The sequence below is a fragment of the Mucor velutinosus genome, assembly GCF_035048745.1.
Source record: "Mucor velutinosus strain NIH1002 chromosome Unknown tig00001542, whole genome shotgun sequence".
Classification (NCBI taxonomy): Eukaryota; Fungi; Mucoromycota; class Mucoromycetes; order Mucorales; family Mucoraceae; genus Mucor; species Mucor velutinosus.
The window spans coordinates 218,772-237,982 of NW_027041924.1; the positions used below are offsets into that span (position 1 = coordinate 218,772).

Below are 19,211 nucleotides of genomic sequence, written 5' to 3' on the forward strand. Positions count from 1 at the left end.
ACTTTTATAGGATCTCAAAAACAGGGCCGAAAACCATGAGGTACCCCTCATGGCTTTCATCGAAAATCAAACGATCGCGTTTTTGACCGCAAAAATGAAGACTTTTACTATGGCATATATTGAATCAAAATGTTTCTCTTGATCCAAAGTATTCCCTGAAATCACTTTTACGAGACCTACATATGCAACTTTTTGACATTTTGGCCATAAACCTCATTTCGTATTTTAAGATGGTGCTCGATAAATTGAGTCAAAACTCATAATTTATGAAGCACCATTGGATACGCCTTGAAAAGTACTTCAGGGAAGCCTAAGGCAGTATGTGATGTTTATCACAATTTATATAGTCAGTTCTGGCAAAATAGATCAATTGAGTCGATTTTGATTAGAATTTGTCCAATCTGATCAGAAAGGTGAGCGGCATTTTAATTGTTTTCTTGGTGGCTGGCAAACAGCAGGATGCTATTGTTATTATTATGGCTCATTGTTGTTGTGAAGACAATCGTTGTTTGAGGTTATTATTATTAGCAAGAAGAGACTTGAGAATCGAAAAGTACTGTAGTAGATTGGCTCTTATTGCAGTTTATTGATAGCCAAAGCGTTGTTTATTTAGGAATTTTTATTTGAAATTGCAAATCAAGATGTTATAGATCTTTGTTTACAACATGGATAACTCATGTTGAATTTGTCTTGTGTCATACGAAGATCGCATAATTCTCCTCAGTATCTGTATTCTTCTGTTTTCAAATTGGCGCTCTTCCATCTCTTTTTGCATTTCCTCAGACTTTTGTTTTGCTACCTTAATCACAGACAAAGGAATATTGGCTAATCGAGCTACGTTCATACTACATGGTGGAAATTGTAAGTAATGAAGAAAACAGTTTTAAAACGCACTGTCAGCTTACCCATAACTGTTCATGGCAATGCCATCCACCAATTTATATAGAAACACAATGTTGGCAAAGTCTGTTCACGCATGAGTAGGGCGACTAAACAAAGAGTAATAAAACGTACCTGAATCACCTCCTTCTTGAATGTAGCTCATGAAACAGTTTCTGACCTCACCTGGAAATGTCTTGACGAGTTTTCCCAGAGACGGATAGTGTGTAACAAACAAGGTGATTGACTTGACCTGCTGTACAAAATGCTTCAGCACGGCATAGGCAATAGCTTGTCCATCGTGTGTGCTTGTGCCTCGTCCCAATTCATCCAGAATGACCAAAGATTTAGAGGTTGCGTATTTCATAATATCAGATGTTTCGTGTAGCTCCACCATGAATGTACTTTCACCTCGCATCATGTTATCTGACGCCCCCATCCGAGTATACACTGCATCCAAGATGCTCAATGTGGCAGACCTTGCTGGCACATAGGATCCAATTTGTCCCATGATGGAGATCAATGCAATTTGACGAATATACGAGCTTTTGCCTCCCATATTAGGGCCTGTCAAGATCATGGCTTTCTGTAATCCGCTAAAGTCAATATCGTTCGGCACGTATGTGTTGGATAAACGTTCGACAATTGGATGACGGCCATCCACGACCTTGATCTTGGTTTCTTGCTCGTCTGTATTGAACACTGGCTTGACATAGTCCAATTGACTAGCTGTGATGGTAAGTGACAATAAACAATCCAAGTGGGCCAAGGAGGAAACAACGTCTCGAAACTGCTCGTATTTTTCTGAAATCTCTGATAAGAAGTTCTTGTAAGCCGTCTCTACAGATAGTGCTAATAGTTCTCTGTATTGCTCCCGCTCCTTGAGTTGATCTATAATATACTTGTTGTGATATCTACTAACAGCTTTTGTGCCGCTAATCTTGATCCAGTTGTTGGGTACCTTCTTGGTTCTGGTATTTAGGACCTCTATCAGATATTCAATGCCTGCCACTGTGACATATGTGAGCTCGTTCATGTGGGTGGTGGCCTTTAGTTCCTCCAATTGATCTGCTAGTAAACTTTCCACGTATTTGATGTTTTTCTTTTGTTTTGGAATCTCTGGCCAGCGTTCTTCTGATTTGAAAAGGTCGACCTTGTTATCGCCACTGAAATTGGGGTTGATAGCCTCTCGAAACTCAACAGCAATGTCATGGATAGTAGGTAGTGTGTCAAATAGTCGGTTCAGCAAATCAGAGCTAAATCTCGGTTCATGCGCTTTTAGAAATGCTGTAGAGACTCTAATCAACGCATCCAGCACTTGAATAAGTTCCTTTGGGGCAGACTGCAGATGCGAGCTGAGTGTTAGTATGAACCATTACTTCAGTCTTGCTTTCAAGTTACCTTTCCGTAATGAATGCGACACAATCCTTTTTCAATATCAGGCAGTTTGCTGAACAGTGATAAAGCCATATTCTTCTTTGGATTATCAGTGGCAATTAACTCTTCAATGGCATTGATCCGTTCATTCAATCTATCCATGTTGACGAGTGGCCTTCCTACCCATTTTCTCAGTAATCGTTGACCAAATTTTGTGCTTGTATGGTTCAGAATAGAGAATAAAGATCCTTTCTCTGTGAAATCAGTATTATTGCGATATATCTCTAGATTCACAAGTGTATTGCCGTTGAGCAGCATGTGGCTTGCTGAAACAAAGTGCTTGAAAAACTTGGTATTTTTGAGTGTGTTGGTCAGATTGAATTCATCCAGATAGCGAATGATGCATGCAAGTGTCTTGATCACTATATCTGGTAGCTCAACAACTTGAGCCAAAGAGGGCGTGGAAGCGTAAAAGTCAGAAACAAAGGTCAATGCTGCATTGTAGTCTCCACAGAGTGTATCGTCTGATGGCATGCGTTCAATGCGAACCGACTCTTCTCCAAATGAAGTTGACTTCTGTAACGATAAATGCTTGACTAGTTTCTCGGTGGGTTTACTCAACATGCCAGGAACCAGGAGTTCGCTTGGTTCAATGTGTAGTAATCGAGTTTCCAACTCTGAGCGCATGTATGTATCCTCAAATGTGTCATAGATTATATCACCTGTGGAGGGCAGTATCGCAACCATGCCTGTATATACTCTCTCATCTGGCCCATGCCCTCCTCGTTTTTCCTCTACCAGACACATGAGATAGCTGCCGCTTTGAGGGCTTTCTAGATCGTCCACCATTGTGCCTTTAGTAATCATCTGCTGAAGCTCTCTCTGGAATGGCTGTCCTCGATTTGACCCTACTGCTTTTAATGCCGCCGTCTCGGTTTGACGAACAATACCCACCCGATACCCCGCTTTCACAAGCCTATAAGCGTTTTGAGAGATAAACATGCCATTTGATTTATCAGCATCTGTACCTTACTTTTGAACATGATGATTCAGTCTATGCACTGGTATACTGGCAACATAAAAGTTACGATCAATGAAATTTGCAATGTGTAAAATGCGGGATGCAATCTAAAACAGTATGGTTAGAAAAAATCAGCTCAATTTCATGCAAACAGGCGATCTGTACTTTTGCGTCTTCTCCAAAAAATCGAAATTTGTATCCTACTTCAATCAGCAAAAGACATCCAGGGTATTTGGCCTTGAGTTCTACAACTTGTGTTTCCAACGGTGTAAATTTCTGGTGTGGTATGATTTCGACCTTTTGCTTATCAATATCTGTCATCAACTGCTCCACGCGTTGACGTTTCAATGATCTCTCCTTGTCCATTGATCCAAATTTTTGTGCAAATCGTTGATGCAGAGCCTGCTTTTCTTGGTCAGAGATTGGAGGTTTTGCTAGTGCGAGCTTGTACATCGGCTTTTTCGGTGCTGCTACGGATTCTGCTACTGCTACTTGAGGAGGATCAACTTCCATGGGCGTACTCGTTATCGCATTGCCAGTGTCGTGCTGTAGCTTCGGCTTCTTGTCGGCCACTTGTTTGGTGAAAAAGGAGCTTATAGTAGATTGACGTTTCATATAAGCACACAAAGAATAGAGTACATGTACAAAAAGCACTTTTATTTAATTAAACCTGTCTACTCCCAACCTTCATCGCCGGTGTAAATGACTTCCTCAATCTGATAGAAAGCGCTCATTCCAGACTCGAAATGAGAGGCGACGTGACAATGAAAAAGCCACTGGCCTACATTATCGGGTATCATATCCACTACCTGAAAGCTGATGGGCGTCAGGTCCACTACATCCACTCGGTGACCATGATGCAGCATTGTTGCGCCATGCCAATGTGCTGTATGCACATCTTCATCCGAGACGCCAAATGAAATGACATACCAGCGCACTCGAGATCCATACACAATGTTAATCACCTTGTTATTGTTGTAGACATAGCCATTAATATGGTACATGCGGTTCGATTCTTTGAATAGTGGATCTGTAGCTTCCAATTCCTTGAGTCTGTCTACACTAAATCCAAGCCGAGCTCCTGACTCTGTATAATAGGTTGATTTTGATTCATCTGTATTGGTCATCAGCGTGAAGACTTCTTGATCTATGCCTTTTGGCCTTTGAAACATGGAACCTGGAGATGGGAACTCAAGAGTGCCAGTCTTATAGATGACTACCAAACCAAATAAACCTGCATTCACATCGCCTACAGGTGATGATTTCGACGAATACGACCATATCACAGAAGACTGATTGTCAGGGAACGCATAATTCGCAGGAATATCCCAAACATATCGATACTTGTCGCCTGGCTGAACAAATTGACCGGGCAGATTCATCGCATCACCATTCTCAGTATGCGGATGTATGCTGTGAGGGTAGGAGGCCTTGTTGTAAAATGTGATGTGAATCTGATCGCCTGCTTCTGCTCGAATGATGGGGCCCAAATTTCCCAACACTGTGTCATGAGCTATAGGATTTGAAAATGAATCATCTCGGTATTGTCTGTAGAAGGCTTTGTGATAGACTGAGCCTAAACGCTTGTCTTTTCGATAGGTGGTATACAGAGAAGAGGGTGCTTTTGTAAGAGGCTGGTCTCGCACATTGTCCCAATTCATGGGTGCATAATCCCATAGTTCTTCTTGTGCTGCAATGTAGAAGTGTCGAATAGTTCCTTTGCTGCTGCTGTTCAGCGGTGCTGCATACACAGCTTTCAAGAATAGATTAAAGAAAAGAAAGCTTGCGAAAAGTGTCATGATAAAGAAAGCATTCTCATATCAAGAAAGAAGGACAACAGAGTCGAGCATTGAGTTTTACAAAAAAAAAAATGGCCTGTTGAACATAATTTCTTTGAGTGGGACTGAGCCAATAGTAACGTTCATTTATTTATAACTTTTGCGCCAGTTGACAAGTTGCTGATTACAACAATGAGACCGAAATGCCATATTAATAGCAAATATCTATACTTTAATATAGATACTGGAAAACTATGAAAAAAACGACAAAGTGGGGATCAGAAATCCTCCCCCAAGAACATAACGCATCTTATTCAACATTTGATAGCATCATTAACTTATAAGAGGTGTTTACCGTAGCGAAGCGAAGGTGTAAAACCATATCAATTAAGTATCTAATCCAACATTTGGTTATATTGATTTATCTGAAGTTTTTACCCTAGCGAAACGAAAGTCCAGAATCATGGTAGCCGAGCATCTAATCTAGCATTGATAGCGTTGATCTAAATGAGGGTTTACCATAGCGAAGCGAGAGTGCAAAACCATAGTATTCAAGCAGTAAATTTTGTTTCTTCTTTTCATTATTAATAAGATCACCAACAACAGAACACATCAAAATTTGCATGAATTAGCTTTACTAAGATTAATATGCCTCCTTTTCGAATTTTAAAAGTTGCACAGGCTGCAGAACTGCCCTTCCTGAAGATGTCAGCTACCAAAGATACAATTGATGCTGTGTAAATAAACCCCATAAAGCAAAAATACAACCAAATAGGACAGTTTTCAAGCCTTTATATCTTGACATGTAAACCTCTCTGAGCCACCGGAATGACGCCTAACAATTGTACTTGAGTAGTAGCAACATCCTGACACCTTTGCTTAACTTTTTGGAGACCCATAAATCATGGCCAAAAATCGACCAAAAACCATGAGGTACCCCTCATGGTTCCAGCAGATCAAGAACGAGCTCCTTCAACTACATGCCCAAACTGAAATTCACAAGCAATTGTAATTCTCTAATCACAATTGTCATCTATCATCTGTTCCTGTCATCTATCGCTTTATCCTAAATACAATTGAATATCATAACAATTGCGCCCGCCTCTTGGTAGTGCCCTAGGAACCTACTTACACAGAACAATCAATAAAAAAACAATTTAAAAAGTACCTCATGCTTTTTGGTCGAATTTTGTCCATGTTTTTTTGGTCCCCAAAAAGTTGAGCAATAGTGGCAATAACAAACTGCCAGATGAGAGCAATTGTTTGATGCTATTCTGACAGTCTAAAACGGCCTTGAACGCAAGAAAACGCAGCTCAAATGTACTGAGGTTTTGCTGTATCAGGGACACTGAGGACTAAAAAAGGGAAATACCAGTATGCTGCTTGCTGTTAGGTGAAGTATTTACGTGAGTTCGGATGTGCAACATCGCATAAGAATCAGATCCCCAGATAATATGAAAGGTTTTCATGTGTAAGTAGAGAACTGAAATAAAAGTAGCAGTATTTTGATGAGATATGCAAGGACAATGAGTAGCGCGAACTGCCGCTGTGCAGGTTGGCTCTCACCGAAGCGTAGACACACTTTTATGTATATAAATAAGTTTTATTTTATGAAATCAATGCTAATACAACACAACAAGACATGCTCATCCACTCGAGTCTAAACAATGCCTTACTGGTAAAAAGGGAGTTAAAAGTGTTATTCTATATGATATTTAATTTAATACTTCATTTCTGATTCCCAGAAACCGACAGTAGGGAAAGTAGAAGCAAAATCAGAGACTTCTTTCTTCAATTCTTGGATAGAAGAGATGGCGCTACCGTCACCAATGTGGTTCTTGAAGTCAGCCAACTTCTTTCCACCAGCCTTACCCTTCTCTTCTTGTGTAATTTTGACAGCACGGTCAATGAAATCAGCAATCTTGACGAAATCAGATTCCTTGAAACCACGACTGGTCATGGCAGGAGTACCAATACGAAGACCACCAGGGATCAAAGCACTCTTGTCACCGGGAACAGTGTTCTTGTTGGAAGAAATGTTGACCAACTCCAACACACGTTCAACGCGAGCACCATCAACACCCTTGGACTTCAAGTCAACCAAAAGCAAGTGGTTGTCAGTACCACCAGAGACAAGGTCGTATTTGAGAGCATTCAAACGATCAGCAAAAGCAGCATTGTTCTTCAAGACTTGGGTTTGGTATTCTTTGAAAAGAGGTGACTTGACTTGCTTGAGAGCAACAGACAAGGCACCAATGGTATGGTTGTGAGGTCCACCTTGATGACCGGGGAAAACAGATTGGTTGATGGCATTCTCCAAGTCGTAGTGGGTTTCTATATAGAAGTCGAATGAATTGACTCGTCTGCAAGATATCACTCCATAAGCTTACCTCTGCCCTTCTTATCAACGCTACGGAGACCCTTTCTGAAGAAGATCATAGCACCACGAGGACCACGAAGAGACTTGTGAGTAGTAGTAGTGACAATATCAGCATGTTCGAAAGGACCAGGCAAGACACCAGCAGCAATTAAACCAGAAATGTGTGCAATATCAGCCATCAAATAGGCACCACATTTATCGGCAATCTAAAAAAAAACCGTTATTACCCCACACTATTCAACCCGAAAAGATGATCTCGGATCTCTTACCTCTCTCATTCTAGCGTAATCAATATTACGAGCATAGGCGGAAGCACCAGCAACAATGACCTTGGGTCTGTAGAGCATGGCGTTCTTTTCCAAAGCATCATAATCGATACGACCGGTGCTTTCATCCAAACGGTAAGGCAATGTCTCGAAATAAGCAGAGACTTGAGAAATCTTCTTGTTAGGAATTTGGTAACCGTGAGACAAACTAGACGCACGTATGTGAGAAGAGAGGCCTATTTGTTTTGCAAAATATTTAAAACTTACTGTCCACCGTGGGGAAGATCAAGACCCATAATACGATCATGAGGCTTCATGATGGCACCGTAAACATACAAATTGGCAGGGGCACCAGATAAAGGTTGAACATTAACACCCCACTTTTCGTTATCGAGGTCAAAGGCTTCCAAAGCTCTCTTACGACAGAGGTTTTCGGATTGATCAATGAATTCGTTACCACCATAGTATCTGGCACCGGGATAACCTTCAGAGTACTTGTTTTGCATGACACTGCCAAGAGCATCCATAACAGCTCTGGAGGTAAAGTTCTAATGGCCCAATTCTACATTAGCTCCAAGTATGTGAATACATTCAACAGTCAACTTACCTCAGAAGGAATGAGATCAACACTTTCTTGTTGTCTCTTCTTTTCCTTTTCAATGATATCAAACATTTCAGGATCCATCTTTTCGAGTCTGTCATTGAGGAACTAGATTCATGTATCAATACACATGTCGATTCGTAAAGATACAGCATAACTCACCTCTTGTTGACCAGCAGGGAAGACATAGCCGCGCTACGGAGAGAAAGTTAGCATAATGAATTGACAATGCCGCATGTACTGAATACATACCTTGGCTTGATTGATGGCAGGTCTAGCGACCATACGCAAGGTAGAGGGCTTGGCAGCGTTAGCAATGAGAGATCTAAGCATTTTGAAAATGTAAAGAGAAGAAGAAAACAAACAAGATGTATTAATCCACAAGATGGCACGGAAGGCAAGTTTTATATCTAAAGGGGATTTGAGCGGAGAGGAGCCACAGAGATGAAAGTATTAAGGGAAGAGGGTGAGTAAAAAAGTCTAAAAGAGGCAATCTTGCTTCCACCGAGTCAATCCACCGCGTCAAAAAAATTACTAAAAAAAAGAGATACTGTTTGTGTTATCTATAAACAGCAAAGAGGTTCTCCACATCTCGATGGAATGACTGACAATTGAATGCCATCAGTGATCTAGCGTGGTGCTACCATAGATTCATAAAAGGCTCGCTCGAAAGCATCAAAGATTCATGGACAATTCATGCTAAAGAAGCATCGACATGCTATCATTGGGTGTGTGAAAAATATGGGACAAAAGCTATATTTCTGGAGAGAGCCAAAAGATCAATGGGTGATTTCCATACAGCGGCTATTCAACCAAGAAAAAAAAAAAAAAAAGAGATTTATATATTGCTCATTTTAGAGATGTCTGTAACACCTTGTAGAGAAGCGTACGAATTAGAAGCATATATCTATTATGTACATTGCATGCAACTATGTGTTGATAGAACAAGGTACATGCACAGACCCACTAAAGCATTTGGTATCCTTGATGCAACTAAAGAGATCCACGGCATCCCAGCTAAAATCAACACCCAAATGCCACATTCATGACTGAAGCACAAACATTTGTAGATGTATGTATATATACATTTTTAATATAAATTATTTAAGAGTGATGTCTGGTGCATTGTAAATATGGGTTAAAGACTGCTTTCTATTCATTTTCATGCTGTTTATGCCTCTTGAGCCAAATAACCTCTGTTCTTAGGATCAGAGTAATATTCTATCAAAAAAAAAAAAACATGTCAATTACTCATACCAAGCCAGCCAATCTTTTCTATAAAACTTACTGATTTCTTCCTTTCGTAATGGTGCTGCTAACTTGGGTAATTGTGCAAATTTCTCGGGATGAACAACAGATCTCAAACCAAGAGCATTGTAGTAGCGAGTGACAATCTTGCCGCCAGCCTTTTCAATAGCCTCAATGGCCTTTTGCGATGCTCTGGACACTTCAATTGTGATGGGAGTACTGAAGCTCTCAGCGCCTACACTCAATAACTTGACGCCATCCTCAATCTTATGTATACAACGGCTGTCTAATAAATGCTTCATAGTGATGGGTTGAGAAGCATCAATACGGCCAGTTTGGATCCAGTGTTGCAAACGATCCAAATTTAACTCTTGATAATCTTTACCATGGCTATGTTCAAAGAAGTGTTAGCTAACTGTTGGTGATCGTATATGAGCATTCAGCTATTTACATGTTGTAGAAACCACGCTTTGGCAAACGTCTGACTAAAGGAGTTTGACCACCTTCAAACCAAGGAACAGGTTGACCATTGCCTGAACGAGCCTTTTGGCCCTTATGACCACGACCAGCAGTCTTACCCTTACCGTAACCAGGGCCACGGCCAACACGAGTACGCTATGATCATTTATGTGTGAGCACTCTGTCTGATGGATGTTGCATGTGTCTATTCTCAAATGTATATACCTCTGATACAGCACCGGCATTATCAGACAAATGGCCCAGGTTGACAGGGGTCTTGGGCGGTTGAATGTGTGTTGAAATTGCACGAGCAGGAACTAGCGTTGTAATACGGGCCGAGAATACTGAACGAAGCATTTTGAATTGATATTGATTGTATTAGAACAAGGGCAAGAAATACAAGAAAAAATCCTATTTTGCTCCTTTCAAAATTCAAGGGTGGTGGGAGGGACATTTTCCTCGAAAGGGCAAGTCAATGTCAAAGCAGTCAGTCAGTCAGTCAATCCATCATCAATTCACAAGCCGCTTTCAACTGTGTATGTGTTTATGTGGATCAATCAATAGTTTATTCAGTTTTCAACATGGTTTAGATAGGTACAAGTAACACCTAATTAGAGTTGTTTAAAAGAGGCTGGTTTTCATCATTACCACCACCAAAATGGTGTTCAGGCGATGCAGACAAGGAAGTCTTGGGCACAGAGCCGTAGACAGGCTTCATGTGGGGCTCAATGACTTTTTTACTGCTTAAAGAACCAGTAGAGTTTTCACGACTAGGAGTACCCTTGATACCTTGGGTTTGACGCTTGTGAGCAGTCAATAAACGAGTCAGTCTACTGTTTCTTCTGTTTTGAACTTGACGACGGACAACTCTAATCTTGTTGTGCACTAAGGTAAAAGCAACATGTTAGTTTCTTTTATGATAAAACGGATGCAAATTAAGCTAACCATCAACATAGACATCAGTTTCATCAATAATCTCTTCGCCAATCAATTCCTCAATGACATCCTCGAGGGTAATCACACCCAAAGCACCACTATGAGCTCCAGGATCTTCCGAGATCAAAGCCATATGACTTTTGCCTTCTTGGAAAAAGTTCAAGATATCGAGACAGCTCGTTTCAGGTCCAGTTTCAGGCAAGGTGCTGATATGAAGGTCCTTAACAGGAAGAGCATCTTCAGGGTCGTAAGTGATCAAACGCTTAGTGAGAAGCATACCGACAAAGTTGACATTATCTCCAGGCACATGAACTGGGATACGGGAATAACCAGCAAGCAAGATTCTATCCACAAGCTCTTCATCCAAAATGGCATCAGTAGAGAGGGTGAATACATCGGCAATGGGTGTCATGATTTGAGATACTGGCTTTGATCTCAAATCGAGCACAGCGCCAATGATGGTAACTTCGTCTTCAGTCAATGCATCGACATCAGTAGGGTTGACGGATTTGTGGAGAGAAACAAGCGTCTTCAAACCTAAATTAACACCAGATCAGTCTCTTTGATTTCGTTCCACATCACATTTGTACACAAATACTCTACCAGCCTTCTTGTAAATGGTACCATGAGATTCACCCAAGAAGAAATCCAACAAAAGAGCAGTAGGGTAGGCGATAGGGTACATGATGTACATCAATGCGAGCACCATGCTACACAAGTCATGTCAATGATATTATCAGTATGATTGCATGTCCAACTTACCCAGAAGCCTTTGCACCAATGGCTAAACCGTAACGAACACAAATGGCTACACAGAAGAAAAAAAAAAAAGTTACTAATGACTACCTCAGCATTGAGAAGTTAGAATGGCATTACGTACATTGTGGAATAACTCTATGGGTTTGTATATTAGAACACTGCGCATCACTTTCAACGAGACAGAACTTACTCTCCAAAAATAACAATCAAAGCAGTAGACATGACAACAGCCTTCCAGCCACCACCAAGAACACTGTCCAAGATGATGGGCAAGGTTTCGTTGACAATGACATTGGATAAGAGCAAAGTAACCAAGACCCAATGTTTGCCACGACTGAGCAACTTCAACACTTGCTTGGCATACTTTTTCTCGGATTCTGTACCAGATTGAATAAGGACATGAAGGTTGGTTTCATCCATACCCATTAAACCAAGTGTAAGACCTATAACATTCCTCAGTCAGGGACGTCCCTAAATCATATTTGATGTATCTTACCAGCAAAGGCACCACCCGTCAATACGAGGATCATAATCACTACTAATTTCTCATAAAACTCGGCAGAACCATAATCAACCTCAGGTTCTTCGACAGCAACTTCTTGATTGGTATATTGACTCAAAGGATGGCCATAGATAGTTGATGTCAAAGAGACCGTAGCCAGGATGATGGTTCGTATAGAACTAAGATGAGTTATACTCTTTATGTTGGGCATCAAATGAATATATATAAAAAAAAAAAAAAAAAAGAAAAAATCAGAGAAATGCGCCTGCCAACGTTTTTTTAATCCTGCCCTCTTCTCTTAATGAGGCTAGTCCGTGGGTGGCGTCTCATTTCGAGAAAAAGTGTAAATAGAAACCCATGATTTCGGTTCCCGTCCAACATCCATTTTGTCATTCGTTGGTAGTGGATGGAATGTGGAAGTAATGAGCTTGTTTAACGAAAAGTGAAAGAAGATTGCCTATCATCCGACGAGTTTAGTCAACTGGTGACACACTCTAGACAACTGTGTGATACACAAACAATGATTCTGCTTTATTATCATGATTATTTCTGTAATAAGTAAGCGAGACCATTACAAAACACATCCAGTTCCTCGACGTGCCTGTCCTTGATCATCTGTATAAAGCTGGCTGTCTGGCAAGATTCAGACATGTACTGCAGGGTTGTCTTGAGCACCTCTCTCAGAATAGTGGCAAACGGCCAGGTATCCGAAATGATACCACCATCTTTCTCCATGAGGTCACAACATTGACGATACAGTCCAACCATGCCCTCCAAGCAAACGAAGCGGCTTCGAGCATTGCTGCTGATATGCTTGACTTGCTCCAAAATCCAATGCTCACATAGACTCTTGACTACAGTAGATCCGAACCGATCTGATATAAGCAATAGATCGACAATGTCATTCCAGGACGTCGATGGTGCTAAAACTTTATCCACTAAATGGCCTCTTGTCATCTCGGCCTTGTCGTTTAATTGGTGAATGACGCTAATAAATAACTCCAAACTGTGGAACGTTACATCATGGAGAGGAATGGCCGCCAGCTTGGATTCGGCGTAGTCTGTACTGAGCAATGCGTCAAAAATAGGCGAACGCGCGCGAAGCAATTGTCGATTACCCGATATCTTGGGCATGGTAGGTGTGGCATCGTCTGTGACAAAGGTGATAATTTCAGCAGGTTGGTCCAGCGGCATGTGCTGTGGTAAGGTGATGTGTTCTCGTATGGATTCTGTCTCTACCTTCCAAATGACTTCAAACTCCAAAGCCAGTGTCTCCAAAACTTGAGCCGCAGCGTGTCGACGAAAGGGTGTAATCATACTGAGTAGCGCATCCGCTTGTTGTGTATCGTCGAGCTCCTCCTTCTTTACCAGCTCCTCTTCCTCGTCGTCGTACTCGAGTTCGTACACCAACATTTGACAGAAAATACCAAAAGGCTGCTTGCTACTGACAACGCAGCCATCCAAAGTTACCAGACCAAGGCTCTGATTCCATTCCAATTCAGAGGGAGCTCCCATAGCAGCATAACCTACAGCAATTGCAGCCATTTCGTGCAACTTGATGGCGTTGTCCGCTGTTTCTGTAAAACGAAGCAGGCTCAGGAAATCATTGATCTTCTTTTCAAACAGATCATCGCACACCAATCTTCGCCAGTACTCGTGCGATGTGCCTCGAACAGGATGCTGCAATACAGGCTGGAAGAAGGACGTAAATGCATCGCTCAGCATGGTGAACTGAATGTTATCGTGTGTGATGAGCATGCGCACAGCGGCACGGCGTAAATGCTCAGCACAGCAGAGATTGGGTGCTTCTTCTTGGCGCTGCATTGCTTCCTGATGGCTATCGAGGTCTAAAGGGACATTGTCAAGTATGGTGTCATGGTGTGCCTCAGTCATTTCTGCGTCTTGCACTGGTTCAGTAGACAGGGGCACCAGTTTTTCAATCATGTCGCCGTCTTGCATGGATAATAGGGCGGTCGTACCGTTTACATCGTTACCAACCGTCGTTGTCATCAGCTTGTACATGCACTCGGGTTGATCTGGGCAGTATGCTGCTGTGAGGCATATCATCAAGCTACAAAGGTTGTGCAGTGCTGTTGGGTCTACAATCATTTGTCGGCCGCAGATTGGAATTACTGACAGCTGATCCAATAACTGGGATGCAAGCAGGATGACCTGGAGATCTGATTTTAAGAACGTATTGATCTCTGCAAAATTGACTCTCTTGTCAGTATGGTTCCTCCAAGGAAACAAGACAGATAAAAGAATAGGCAGAATGGACAGTCGTTTGGGTGTATTTGCTGCTACAGTGTACTCTTCCATCAGCTTTGTCATGTCGCCTGCATCTCTACTTTCTTGCTTTATCATAATATCATCCTCCATCTTCATGTCCTGGTCTCGTTTGGCGCATACATCATCATTGATAGGTTGTAGTTCTAAGCTGTTGTCCCAAGAGAGCCACATCCGCATGGAAGGCTCGTCATACTGAAAAGTGCTTATCACCATCAGACAGCTAGCAATGACGTGATTCCAGCCCTTGAAAATGGCATCTTGGTTGTTGTCTTTGGATACTGTGCAAGTCATGTCTCGCTTGACCTCTTTCAACTGAACAGCTTCTTGCAGCAGTTTCATAATCATGGGAATCAAGTTACATTCGTCTCGCAACTTGGTCCTCACAAAGGCAGTGCGACGAGAAAGAGCAGCAATGAATTGGCCAAACAGCGCATACACAGCGAGCAGAGGGGCTGTTTTCTCTATAATATCGCCTCGAGGAATCAAAGACACATCGACCAGTTGCAGTACTTGAGAGTCGACCAGTCTTTCGCAAGCGCGTGGATGTTTGGATATCATTGCCAACGACACAAACGCTCGCTTGGCTTTGTAAATGGTAACGGATTGTTCAGCTGTCAAATCTTGTGATTTCGATAATGATACTGCTGTCAGTAAGCCTTGTTTAGCAGTATCGATCGTGGGTCCCCATACCAGCGATGCGATGTTGGTGGAGGACGTAGCAAAACTGTGGATGGCATCATCATAGTGCAAGAAGAAGACAATCAGCTTGAGTATCCTGGATCGCAAGGCAGACGTTTCTAGTTGATTTGCATTCAAGAGTATGGTCAGTATGGATTTCAGACACCAGGCAACCCGACCAGAAATCATCTTGACAAAGGACGGCGTGGCCAGTTGCACATGTTGGATGAACGACTCGAGCAGCAACACAAACAAGTCTTGGTGCTGGTTGAGCATGACACCATCAATCTGATAGCCTCTTTCTTCAACGTCAATGCATAGGTTGGTGTGCAAAAGCGTCGACTGTGTGCCTACTAGACTGGCTTGTTCTGGTAAGATGGGTTGAGATACGTAGGCCATGAAAAAGTTAGTCAGATCACATACAGCTTGGTCCACATAGTCAAGCCAGTAGTTGTACTGCTTCAGTACCGGCAGGATATCCAGCGAGATTTGTACCAGCTTCTTCATGATGCTCTTGTCCTGATCCAGCATGGCTGACGTAAAAATGGCCTTGTTCATTGTGCAGCATGTGCCACGGATCCATCGTTGCATGCACAGCGCTAGCAGAGGCTGCCATTTCGCTCTTGATGTCTCCTCTGCGATGAGTCCGGATGCTGATGTGGATGAGGCGATGCATTTCTGTACAATGCTAGTCAGTGAATAGACCAGCACACGTTGACACTTAATGCTGACAGTGGCAGTCGTAGCAGTGGCATCATCCATGAGAGATGCATAATCATGGTGACATGCTGCTTGCCACACAGACAGCAGTTGGTGAAATGCGTCAGACGCTGCAAACTGTTGTCGGGCTGGTGATGATTGCGAGGGAAGTTCGTATTTGAAAAGAGACTCCAATAGCCGACATACCATGACGCATTGATCCAGCTCATTGCGTTGTTGTGCTGCATCCGTCGCTGGTGGTTTCAAGGACAGGACATGCAGCAAGTTGGGTATATTGTTCAAAGACTGCGATAGCGTCACATAGGCATTCAAGGCGATCATGTCCTTGGCAAAATACTTGATTTGTGAGGTAAGTGCACGAACACTGTAAATACGGATCGGCAATGGACAATCATGCGTCCTCGCCAGCAACGACTTGACACCGTGTTTATGTCTGATCTCTGCTATTATCGTGGTGGCTGCTGCTTCAGCGTCAGACGATAGTTGTGTAGCAACAGCAGCCATGTCCTCCAATAACCCACACATAAATTTAGTGGCACACTGAATTTGCTGAGACACTTGATCGTCGTTGCTGTTGTTCTCAGTGGCTGTATCTGCCAGCATAGCTGCTGTCCATCGCACGCTCGCCTTGAATGATGGCAATTGAGCTCGTTCCTCTAAATGTGGCTTGACGGCATGTATGTAGATGCAATCCAAACAACGTACAAGTCGTTTTTGCGGCCATTGCTCATTGTTGTGCTTGACATAACTTAGCAGCTTTCTCAGAGTATAATCAATTTCCTTTGTCGAGGCTTTTTTGAGGCGTTGGTTGAAGAATCGAGCGGATGATGACGCAGTGGGCTGTTGTGCTGCTCGATAAATGCTGGTCAAACTGATGTCTTGTCGATGCAGATGCTCTTTTGACATGGTAATAACAAGAAAGAGAGAAAAGCATACTAGCAAACGTCCCGCAGTTACCGTATCGGTTGAAGCAACAGTCGTTGGTTGACAGTGACGGTAAAAAAAAAGGTCATGGCTTTATTTCGATATGATTCAAGTATCCCTCAGCTTACGCACCACTTGTAGGTATTCCATGATATAGTCTGATTTGCGCACCACTTCAAAAGTCTTGATGGCATTTTTAAACCAATCCTTCTCGGAAACCTGGCCTTTTTTGCCTGGTCTTCGTGGGCCTGCAATCACTTGATCTCGCAATGCAGAAACGAGATCCTGCAATGAATCAATGTCGTCCTGCTGTGGTAGAAAAAATAGATTTGCCTCGTTCTCTTGATTTGTTTTATACAGAGGCAATACATCACCCAGACTCACGAGCCCTACATAAAAAAAAAGGGTTTGTTTAGATTGCTTATTGACTACACTCACAGTTCATGCGATGCTTTTTACCTCTAGTTTTCAGTTGAGACGTCTCGAAAAGCGACGTCAGTATCGCTTGGAGAGCACTGTAATTTCTATAGGTGAATTCGTTCTTTTGACACTTGTTGCATACAAACACAATGTCTGGGTAGTGATGCATGTCTTGTTGACCCACCAGCAGAGGAAAATCGGGTATGCAGAACTTGAGCATCTCGGCTCGTTGTATCAGTTTCAACACATCCAAATCAATCTCGGGGCTGTCGTTGACCACCAGCACACTATTGCACACAGACATCAAAAAAATAATGCTGTATAAGCTCTCCATCTCCAGCCACACATCTGGATGAAGTCCTCCTAGAGATCCATGTCGAAGCGCATCGTCTAATATCGTCCAACTGAGAATAGGCTCTGTATCCAGTAGAATCGCTCTCTCGGGTGTAATGTACATGTCGATACCTTCTGTCTTGTGTCCTTGATACAGAAATTGCGCATTGTCTTGGCTGGGAAATGCCTAACATGGTGATGAGCTGGACAGGCCGCACTGGCATAAAGTCTTTCTTACATGTTTGGTATCTTGTGTAAAGTGCGATAGAATAGTTGATTTGCCAACGCCCTGTTTCCCAATGATGCCAATGACAAAATGGCCAGGGTAATCTGTAAGATGCTAGTGCGAAATGGATATGAATAGACCATCTCTCGTGTCTGATATGGATGTACTGCATACTTTAAGTATTGTGTCTGCGTTAAACTTGTTGGGTCGTCGCAAGAATGGAATGCATGTAGCACTAGAATCCTCTATAGATGTCGAATTCGCTTTGATAGGCTGATGAGCGCTAGGTGGTGTATCTACATCAGGATTTGAAGTGGTTGTTGTGGTTGTTGTGGGCGAGTAGGCCGTTTGCTCGGGACGTTCACGTCTATCTAAAATGATGGGAGCTTGTAGAAATGGTTTGCCAGACGACTCGTTCTACAAAGCAGCGACGGTTAAATGCGTGGATCAATCTACCTGCTAGATGGATTTACTTTCTTACGGTCCCGTCTTCTGTTGTTGTCTCGGAATCGTTTGTCAGGCATGTTGTAAAGAGGATGCGAAAGAGGTAAAAGAATTAAAAATGCATCTTGCTCCCGCTAAAATGCTTTGAAAGCTGAAATGGTTCTGCTTGCCAGCCAAAAGTCAATTAAAACTCCGGGGAACAACTGCTGTTCAGATTGGCCAGATTTGATCATTTTGGACTCGATTTCGACTGTTTTGAAAATTGGACTATGTGAATGTGGATGATCATACCATACTTACTAATGGGTTTTGGAGTACTTTCAAATGCGCATCCAATGGTGCCAATTAAAATAGGCGTTGAGACTTGAGATATAGAGCAATTCTTGAAAATATGAAAAGAGGTTTCTGGCCAAAATGTTGAAATTTTACATATCAAAGTCCCACAAAGATGATTTCAGAGGTTGCTTTGGATCGATAGAAACATTTTGATTCAAGATATACCATAGTAAAAGTCTCCATTTTCAAGGTGAAAAACGCAATCGTTTGATTTTCGATGAAAACCATGAGGGGTACCTCATGCTTTTTGGTGGATTTTTGGCCATGTTTTTTTGGCCCCTAAAAAGTTGAGCAAAGGTGTCAGAAAGTAACTGCTAGTCGAAAGCAATCATTTGGTGCTACTCTGGCAGTCTAAAACGGCCTCTAACACGAAAAATCACGGCTGAAATGCATCAAAGTTTTGCTGTGGTGTGCATAATTTTGAGTAGTAAGAGGTGATGCAAGTATGTTCTTTGTTCGTTTACAAGTTTTTCTTGTTGCAACAGATCTGGAGCATCGCATGAGAGTCAGATCCACGGCTATGGAGGGCTCCTACTTAATAGCGTAGAACGCAAAACTTTAGATTAGTATAGCATTCAACCAATCTTGCAGTGTCTTCACGAGATGGAGGAAGGTGAGGTCTGCGTAGCCGTCGC

General features: G+C 42.3%; 7 protein-coding genes across 7 annotated transcripts; all 7 read right to left on the reverse strand.

Annotated features, from left to right (window-relative positions):
• Positions 1-658: 658 nt before the first annotated feature.
• On the reverse strand, positions 659-3,892 carry ATC70_004753 (uncharacterized protein; the record flags this gene model as incomplete). The annotated part of the gene is made up of 6 exons (XM_064824053.1): positions 659-845; positions 906-966; positions 1,015-2,221; positions 2,281-3,232; positions 3,290-3,384; positions 3,443-3,892. 6 exons carry the CDS (start codon positions 3,890-3,892, stop codon positions 659-661), a joined length of 2,952 nt encoding a protein of 983 aa, XP_064676989.1.
• Positions 3,893-3,951: 59 nt separating this feature from the next.
• Positions 3,952-5,076, reverse strand: ATC70_004754 (CAP-Gly domain-containing protein; the record flags this gene model as incomplete). The annotated part of the gene is made up of 1 exon (XM_064824054.1): positions 3,952-5,076. One exon carries the CDS (start codon positions 5,074-5,076, stop codon positions 3,952-3,954), a length of 1,125 nt encoding a protein of 374 aa, XP_064676990.1.
• Positions 5,077-6,775: 1,699 nt separating this feature from the next.
• Positions 6,776-8,635, reverse strand: ATC70_004755 (uncharacterized protein; the record flags this gene model as incomplete). Its single annotated transcript, XM_064824055.1, has 7 exons — positions 6,776-7,389; positions 7,446-7,641; positions 7,705-7,909; positions 7,969-8,249; positions 8,309-8,410; positions 8,465-8,497; positions 8,555-8,635. 7 exons carry the CDS (start codon positions 8,633-8,635, stop codon positions 6,776-6,778), a joined length of 1,512 nt encoding a protein of 503 aa, XP_064676991.1.
• An 838-nt stretch (positions 8,636-9,473) lies between these two features.
• On the reverse strand, positions 9,474-10,366 carry ATC70_004756 (Hsp7-like protein; the record flags this gene model as incomplete). Its single annotated transcript, XM_064824056.1, has 4 exons — positions 9,474-9,523; positions 9,591-9,940; positions 10,002-10,165; positions 10,235-10,366. 4 exons carry the CDS (start codon positions 10,364-10,366, stop codon positions 9,474-9,476), a joined length of 696 nt encoding a protein of 231 aa, XP_064676992.1.
• Positions 10,367-10,616: 250 nt separating this feature from the next.
• ATC70_004757 (uncharacterized protein) lies at positions 10,617-12,417 on the reverse strand (the record flags this gene model as incomplete). Its single annotated transcript, XM_064824057.1, has 7 exons — positions 10,617-10,894; positions 10,955-11,482; positions 11,549-11,655; positions 11,708-11,753; positions 11,826-11,839; positions 11,895-12,147; positions 12,201-12,417. The coding sequence occupies 7 exons, from the start codon at positions 12,415-12,417 to the stop codon at positions 10,617-10,619; spliced, it is 1,443 nt and encodes a 480-aa protein (XP_064676993.1).
• Positions 12,418-12,749: 332 nt separating this feature from the next.
• MCM10 (minichromosome maintenance- protein) lies at positions 12,750-16,799 on the reverse strand (the record flags this gene model as incomplete). Its single annotated transcript, XM_064824058.1, has 1 exon — positions 12,750-16,799. The coding sequence occupies one exon, from the start codon at positions 16,797-16,799 to the stop codon at positions 12,750-12,752; it is 4,050 nt and encodes a 1,349-aa protein (XP_064676994.1).
• A 126-nt stretch (positions 16,800-16,925) lies between these two features.
• Positions 16,926-18,320, reverse strand: ATC70_004759 (uncharacterized protein; the record flags this gene model as incomplete). The annotated part of the gene is made up of 5 exons (XM_064824059.1): positions 16,926-17,206; positions 17,277-17,757; positions 17,809-17,910; positions 17,971-18,213; positions 18,270-18,320. The coding sequence occupies 5 exons, from the start codon at positions 18,318-18,320 to the stop codon at positions 16,926-16,928; spliced, it is 1,158 nt and encodes a 385-aa protein (XP_064676995.1).
• Between the last annotated feature and the right edge of the window lie 891 nt (positions 18,321-19,211).